We start from the raw sequence: 8,732 nt of genomic DNA on the forward strand, positions 1-8,732 counted from the left end.
CTAGTCTAAAGTTTGTTCACCAACCTTCCATAAGTTAAGGAAGGTTGTTCACCAAACCTACCTAAAAGCAAGGTAGTTCACCTACCTCTTGATTTCAACAAAATACAACAAAATCTAAATGACTTTAACAAAATACCTCCAAAAATTGTCAACAACACTTGCATCAATAGCTGTAGCTGTAACTTTAACACTCCTCCTTGATGCAAGAATTTGAGACAAACACTAAGTCTATTCCTAAGAAATTCAAATCTTGGTTTTTGCAATGCCTTGGTGAAAATATCTGCTGTTTGGTCTTCAGAATTGCAATGAATAATCTGAATTTCATTTTCCTTTTCAGCTTCACGAATTGCATGATACTTGATTTTGATATGCTTGGTTTTTCCATGGAAGATTGGATTTTTAACCATAGCAACAGCTGATTTGTTGTCACAAAGTATTTTAGTTGGATTTTCTTGCTGAAAATTCAGATCAACTAATACCTTTCTCAACCATATAGCTTGGTTTACAGCAGCAGATGCTGCAACATACTCTGCTTCTGCAGTTGATTGAGCAACTAAAGCTTGCTTTCTTGTTCCCCAGCAAATGACAGCAGAACCAAGTGAAAAACAAAAACCAGTAGTGCTCTTCATATCGTCCAATGAACCAGCCCAATCACTGTCTGAGAACCCCAACAACTTCACACCATTTAATCTTCTATAAAACAAACCAAATTCAGCAGTTCCTCGCACATATCTCAGAACTCGTTTGGCTGCTGTAAGATGGTTTTCAGTTGGAGAATTCATGAATCTCGACAGTAAATTTGTTGCAAACATGATATCTGGTCTTGTTACAGATAAATACAGCAAAGAACCAACCATGCTCCTATAAGTTGAAGCATCTATAGAGTGAGAACCATCATCCTTTTGCAATTTTATTCCATGGGCTATAGGTGTACTCACTGGTTTGCATTTGCTAAGTTCAAACCTTTTAAGCAGCTCCCAAGCAAATTTCTTTTGTGAAATAAAAATCACTTGCTCATCTTGAGCAATTTCAATCCCAAGGAAATAGCACATTAAGCCAAGATCATTCATCTCAAAAACCTGCTGCATCTTCAATCTGAATTCTTGAATTAATTGTAAATTGTTACCTGTGACAAGTAGATCGTCAACATACACAGAAACGATAAGCACATCACTTCCTTGTTGAGTTACATAAAGTGTTGCCTCATTCAAGCTTCGTTTAAAACCCAAATTCAGCAAGTAATGATCAATCTTGGCATACCAGGCCCTTGGGGCCTGTTTTAAACCATAGAGTGCTTTCTTCAACAAACACACTCTATTGCTTCCATCATTAAAACCTTCAGGCTGCTCAATATACACTTCTTCCTTCAAAGAACCATTTAAGAAAGCTGATTTCACATCCAATTGAAAGACTTGCCAACCTTCACTTGCTGCTAGTGCCAAAATCAATCTGATAGTGTCAAATCTTGCAACTGGTGCAAAGGTTTCTGTAAAATCAACCCCTTGCTGTTGAGCGTAGCCTTTAACAACATATCTTGCTTTGTGCTTATTGATGGAGCCATCAGAATTTAATTTCAATTTGAATACCCATTTAGTTCCAATTACATGCTTATTCAATGGTCTAGGAACTAAAATCCATGTTTCGTTCTTCATAATCATCTTCAACTCCTCCTCCATGGCAGCTCTCCACTCAGGCAATTTTAAGGCTTCATCCACCTGAGTTGGTTCAAGTGAGACAACATTACATCTGCTGTAAATTTCCTCTAGGGATCTAGTTCCTCTAATTGCATAATCATCTTCATTTGATTCTTCTTCATTGTCAACTGGAAGTTCTTGCTCTTGCTGAAAATCAAGAATTGATTTAGAATTTTCTGGTTCCATTTTACTCCAATCTCATTCACCTTTCTCATCGAATTTGACACTCCTGCTGACATACACCTGTTTAGTAACAGGATTCAAAATTCTGTAGGCTTTGGATTCACTGCTGTAGCCTACTAAAATTCCTTTTTCAGCTCGTTGATCCAATTTCCCTCTTTTTGCATTTGGAATAAATGAATAACATATGCTTCCAAAGATTTTGAGATGACCAACCGATGGTGTAACTCCAAACCAGCTTTCGAAAGGAGTTTTTCCATCAATAGCTTTGGTTGGAAGCCGATTTTGAAGATATACAGCAGTGTTTACAGCTTCAGCCCAAAGAACTTTGGGTAGATTTTTCTCAAACAAGAGACATCTCGCCATATTCATCACAGATCGATTCTTTCTTTCACTTACACCATTTTGTTGAGGTGTGTAAGCTACTGTTAATTGATGGTGAATGCCAGCTTCTTGCAAATATTGCTTGAATTGATTGGATGTAAATTCAGCCCCATTATCAGATCTTAAAATCTTGATTGGGGAGCCAGCTTGATTCTCTACCATTGATTTAAACTTCAAGAACATTTTGAAAACTTCAGATTTGAATTGGAGGAAATATACCCAGCAGAATCTGGTGTAGTCATCAATAAACAATAGAAAATACTTGCTGTCATTGTAAGATGAGACACTCATAGGGCCACACACATCAGTGTGTATTAATTCAAGTTTCATAGAAGCTCTCCATGCTTGATCAAATGGAAATGGTGTTTGGTTGAGTTTGCCTAACTGACATATTTCACATATACTGCTGTCTTCTTCAACTATAGATGGCAAATCAGCAACTAACTTTTTGGATTGTAGCAATTTTAATGAATTGAGGTTGGTGTGACCAAGTCTCTTATGCCACAAATCAGATTCTTCTTTATGACTCAAGCAAGATTCTTCTTTGAAGTCTCTTAAATTTAGAGGAAAGCTTCTCCGTTTCATTTTGACAGCAAATAACTTTGAGCCAGAAGGATCACTTATTTCACAAGTTTTATCTTTAAATAGCAAACTGTAATTCTTATCCAGCAATTGACCAACCGAAAACAAGCTTTGATTTAGTTCCGGTACGTAAAGAACATCGGAAACAAGCTTTGTACCTGAAGGAGTTTGTACAATCACATCTCCTTTGCCTTTGACATCAACAAGCCTACCATCTCCAAGTCTGACTTTTGAAGAATAGGTTGTATCCAAGCTATCGAAATTCACCAAGTTTGGTGTCATGTGGTTAGTGCAGCCACTATCAACAAGCCATGCTTCTTTAGCTTCAATTGAGACACCACATTTTTCAATTTCATTTACTGCAAATAGTTGTTCTTCATACTTTTCAGAATTTTCGGTGACTTGTGCATGATGATGGGCTTGTGTTTGCTGATTCTGGTTTGTAGAACAAACTTTCTCGGTGTGACCAAATTGCTTACACACCTTACATTGAGCTCCAGGTCTGAACCAGCAGTAGTTCTCAGTGTGGTTTGTTTTTTTGCAATGTGGACAAGGTGGAAATCTGTCCTTCCTCCAATTTTTTCTGAAATTCTTCTTCATTTTTGGTTTTCTGTCAGTTTGCTGGCCTCTTGAACCTCCTTCTTGCATTTTTGTTTTATGAGTCACAACAAGAGCCTTCTCTCCAATGGTTTCTTCTTCCCTATAGGCTTTTCTTTGTTCTACAGCTTGTAGAGCATTTGAAAGCACATTCAAGGATATTTGTGACATGTCCCAAGTTTCTTCAAGAGAAGAAATCTTGGCTTCAAATTTTTCAGGGAGAGTCACCATAACTTTCTCCACAATTCTCTTCTCTTCTAACTCTTCTCCCAACAATCGAATTTGGTTTACAATTTTCATAACTCTATCAACATAATCTTTCACCTTTTCATTTTCCTTCATTTTCAACATTTCAAATTCTTTTCTTAAATTGAATATCTGCATCTGTCTAGTTTTTTCAAATCCATAATACTCAATTTTTAACTTCTCCCAAGCTTCATGTGCTGTCTCACATGTCATAATCTTGGTGAAGATAGGATCTGCAACAGCTGCATGGATATAGGACAGAGCTTTTGGAGCCTTAGCAACCTCTTCTTCATGTTGTCTAATCTGCTGAAGGGTTGGATTTTGATTAAGAGGTGGAGGTACTCTGTTTTCCTCCACATACTGCCATAATGCAAGCCCCTTGAAATAAGCTCTCATCTTCACAGCCCAAACATGATAGTTTTCCCCATTAAAATGAGGTGGTGAAAGAGACATGCTGCTGGAAGCCATTTGAGGAAAAGCAAATAAACAGAAAAACTTCACAAATTCTGGTTTATTTGGTGGCTTTCTCTATGACTTTCACTCAAACACACACACAGCCCTTTGAGATCAAGGTTGCTCTGATACCACTTGTTGGTTTAGAAGAGCAGAAAATTAAGGAAGAGAAGGAAATTCTGCAGAAAAAGAAAAAGCTGCAGATTTTGTGAGTGTGAAGAAACAATTAATTTCTTATTAATTCCATTACAGCATAATGTAAACATTTATAGTAGAGCTAGTCTAAAGTTTGTTCACCAACCTTCCATAAGTCAAGGAAGTTTGTTCACCAACCTTCCATAAGTCAAGGAAGGTTGTTCACCAAACCTACCTAAAAGCAAGGTAGTTCACCTACCTCTTGATTTCAACAAAATACAACAAAATCTAAATGACTTTAACAAAATACCTCCAAAAATTGTCAACAACACTTGCATCAATAGCTGTAGCTGTAACTTTAACAGGCAAGATGTAACTTTGAGAAATGCATGGACAGGTACATGGGTAGAAGAAAGTGATGTGTATGCATACGGTACTGTTCTGTTGGGCCTGATATCCAAAAAAATATGCACAGAAGAAGACAGAGAACGATGCTACCATCATTCGGGAGTGGGTTAGGAGCCAATATCTTCAGCATTGTCTGAGGAAGGCTTCGCCCGGCAGAGGTGTTCATTTGTTGATCGTAGCCTAGAGGCAGATCCAGGTTTTTATCCTAACAATGCTGCTGATCTTACAAAGCTGGCAATGCATTGCATAGAAATGAAGGCATATAAACGTCCTACAATGAAGCAAGTTGTCAAACGATTTGCTGAATTTACGTGTTATGCGCAATCATTCCAAGGAATTGGGCACCAAACACAAAAAGTCGCGGTTGTAAAGATTGCAATGTTTAAGATATAAATAGCTTCATAGTTCTTTAATTTAATCATTCAATAAGCAAGCTTGAGTTTATATGCTGTAAAGATTATAATGTGTTAAAGTAAAATTATTGTTGCATTGTTTATGCTTTTATATCAAGTCAAAATATTGATTTGTATTTGAACATGTCATTTCAGCTCTTTTTTGCTTCTCTAATTTCTAAGTTTGGTTCATTCTTTGCCTAATTTTAAGATGGATTGTAGTATTTCATCTTGAAGTTCACTTACTTCGTACTTATCTGCGCTTTGACCATGTGAATGGTTATGTATTATCAACTAGTTTTTCTCTCATCTTAGGTGGTAGGAGATATTCTATTCATAATAGGAAGAAGAAATAAGACATTAATATATTAAATTTTTCTGCACATGAAAACTTCATACTTCATGTGGCTCATTACAGATAACCCAAAGGACAATTTAATTATTATTTTGAAAGATAAGAAGAAGGAACTGAAATTATTTCGAACACAATCTGGGCTAGGGGAACTCAGAAATGGAACGAAGAAGAAGAAGGTTGCTAACTAGTAATGAAACAAGGTCACATTATACTCAACAATGGCATCACCAGTAGTGACATTAATGTAACGTGTATAGAGTTCTGCAAATCCTCTAGCCATCCTAAAGTTTCCTCGCCCACCAACCACAGCGAGCTCGCGTTTCGTCTCTGTTACAGGATTTTGTGAACACACAATAAACGAACTTCCATTAAACTTACCTGTTGTGAAACCAAAATCCACATACATAACCAAAGCCAAATCATCTTCTTGCGCAGCTATCACATATAGCCCTTTAGCTCTCCCAATGACTTCTGAGGTTGGTTCGACACCTACCCTCAAAGCATCATCAATGGCATAAAGTGTCCCAAATGAGCTAAATGAGTGGCTATTTTTGGCTTGGGCTATTTGTACTGCACTTGGGTTTTCTCCACTAAGTATATCATGGAAAAAGAAATGGAGATTGGTCTTCTTCTCTTGGTTGTAGTCAGCAGGAATGGTCGAGTAATAGTTTCCTTGCGCATGTGCTATCATAACACAAAGGATCATAGCCCACACAAAGGAAAACTTTCCTTCCATCTTTCTTTTATCTTTCTCTTCTTCTTCTTCCTATCTCTGTAAATATGCGTATAAAGTTATGAATTATGGTTTATATATTTATTTAAACTTCTGTTACTTCCGAAAATTAAGTATTATGGCAACAAATAGGCTAATTATAAGTTTCTTTTTTTATCAGCATTGCAAATATGGGAATTGTTAGGTGGGAATGATATCCAATCCCAAGTTGACAAATTCAGATAATATTCAAAAAATTTAGAAATTCTCATAAATAGTAAATAATTTAACGAATTTCAATTTGACAAGTTAAATTATAAAAGCATTTATACTCAAAAAGAAACTAATAAATAAAATTTTATTTATGGAAAATGATTAATAAGGAAAACATTATATTTATTAAGGTAGGGTGTGATAGATACTTAAAATTCATTTTTTTTTTAAATTCTTGATAATTTATAAATGATACCTTCGAGTATTCTTTCGATAGAGAATTAACTCGTATCTTGTTAAAGAATATGAAAATTATTGTTACAAAAGCTATGCTAATTATGAGTTAATACTTTGCATATAAAAGTCAAAAATGCTAAAAATTATTATTGTTAGTATAAAAAGGTGGACAATGTTACCTACAGGTTGTGGTTCAATTGGCAGCATTGGGTGGACATGTAGGAAGAACTTTTGAATTCTATTCCATTAAACGTATCTGTGGAGAGGGGTGCAGAGCTTTAACTGTGACTAAGTCCGAGTTAGTCACGAGCTGAATTATGCAGTCTTTGGTAATAGAGTTCAAATACCGATGGTTTACATAAAAAAACAAAATAGAGGCATTGTACGAAGAGATTGACACTCGAAAGAAATGAAATGTTGGAAGTTTTCCATCTCAATATCCCTATTTCTTCAATTTGAAAATATTTGGGAGACAACTTATTTTCTCAAGATGACAAATACTTGTTTCCAAGTACATTTCAAAATAAGGTTTTCCAACTTTTCAATCTTTGTTTCCAAGTACATTCAAAACGTGGTTCTCTAAATTTTCGCTCTTGAATATCTTTTGTTAAGAAATAATATCTTCTAATTTTTTGACCAAATACATGAAATCACTTTCGTACTTTTTAGTGAAAAATTTTATAGTACTCTCAATTTTATTTTGATCCATCAAGCATTTCATATTACAAAATTTCACTTATTAAAGGGAGAAATAAAAACACATCCCTAAATTACAGTAAAAATAACACATGCCACCTTCAACGTCTGGACACTAACTCAAACCTCCCTATATTAACGTTTCGTTACATAATTACCACATTCCGTCCAAAACCATACTTGTTTCCGTCAGATGACCAAGGAAACTAAAGTAAGAGGAGAGAGAAAAAATTTAAAAAGAGAAAGCAATACCCTTTGAAAATTTAAAGCAGTTCATGCACTTCTGAAATCAATTCATACATTCAGAAGTAAAATTTCTTTTGATCTTTTGTTTTGACAAGCACACAACAAAAATCAAACACAAACTAGAAAGTCAAAAGCAAATGGTGGGCTCAGCTTCCATGTATTTCGCGTTCGAATATGGAAGAGTAAATATTCATAATTTCTTACTCATCCAAAACCCAGTTGAATTCTGAGATGGAAAATATGGAGAAGAAGAAATTTGACAGCTTGAAGTCCAAGAGAAATGGATTCTTTAGGAACAGATGAAGTAAAGATTCTTTGAATCTGACACTAACACTGTATATTATTGTTGACCCATCAAATTTTGCGAGAACAAGAGGTTTGGGTTGTAGGGCGGAGGTTGCGGTGGTTCTGCAATGGAGGCTTGGGCTTGATATAGGTTGAGATTATGAACGGGTGTTGATGGATTGAGTTTTTACAATCTGGGGTTCCATGGGCATTGGAGGTGAAAGGAAAGAGCGAGAGAGAAAGGAAGGAATTTTTTTTTCCCTATTGCTGTATTAGATTTCTGCGATTTGGTTTCCATGGCATTGGAGGTGAAAGAGCCATCTACGGCTCTTTTTCTTTCATTTTTGTTGATTTTAATTTTTTTTAATTATTTTTTTGTTTATTTTCTTTCAATTTTTGTGATCTGGTTTCGTTTTTTTATTTATTTTCTTTCATTTTTTGCATTGAGATTTTTTTTTTCTATTGTTTCCATGGGTGTGTCGTGTGTGAAGTTGAAAGAGCAATGGCAGGCTCTTTTTTTCACTTTTTATTTATTTTAATTTGCTAATTATTATTAATCAACTGCCCAGAAAATAACAGCAATTATATTTATAGTCAAGGGTTAGTATAGTCATTTTATTAGTCATCTAACGAAAATTGGAATGATTTTGGATAGAGGGAGACAATTATGACGGAATATTAATTTAGGAAGATTTGATTTAGTGTCCATACGCTGAAGGTCGCATGTGTTAGTTTCACTGTAATTTAGTGATGTGTTTTTATTTCTCTCATTCTTAAATATTTTACTTTATAAAATTATTTTATTAAATACTCAAATTTATAAAACTAGATCAATTAAATATTTATTCGATGGTTAAAAATTTGAATTATTGTTCAAAAGTGGTGTCAATCACACGTCAAGTAACTCGTTAGTTACT

The 8,732-nt window shown here is 35.0% G+C and overlaps 1 protein-coding gene and 1 pseudogene across 2 annotated transcripts in view; one reads left to right on the plus strand and one right to left on the minus strand.

Moving 5' to 3' along the window:
* Positions 1 to 5,049, plus strand: part of LOC119369225 (uncharacterized) — a 32,624-nt pseudogene extending 27,575 nt beyond the window's left edge. Inside the window, exon 11 of the transcript XR_016321736.1 lies at positions 4,807 to 5,049. The product of XR_016321736.1 is annotated as an uncharacterized LOC119369225 (transcript). The remainder of the gene's footprint in view (positions 1 to 4,806) is intronic.
* Positions 5,050 to 5,408: 359 nt separating this feature from the next.
* Positions 5,409 to 6,213, minus strand: LOC105641032 (dirigent protein 4). Its single transcript, XM_012225475.4, has one exon. The coding sequence runs from the start codon at positions 6,160 to 6,162 to the stop codon at positions 5,611 to 5,613; it is 552 nt and encodes a 183-aa protein (XP_012080865.1). The 5' UTR covers positions 6,163 to 6,213; the 3' UTR covers positions 5,409 to 5,610.
* Between the last annotated feature and the right edge of the window lie 2,519 nt (positions 6,214 to 8,732).

The sequence above is a fragment of the Jatropha curcas genome, chromosome 7 (genome assembly GCF_041381405.1).
Source record: "Jatropha curcas cultivar XTBG-Jc1 chromosome 7, XTBG_Jcur_1.0, whole genome shotgun sequence".
NCBI lineage: Eukaryota > Viridiplantae > Streptophyta > Magnoliopsida > Malpighiales > Euphorbiaceae > Jatropha > Jatropha curcas.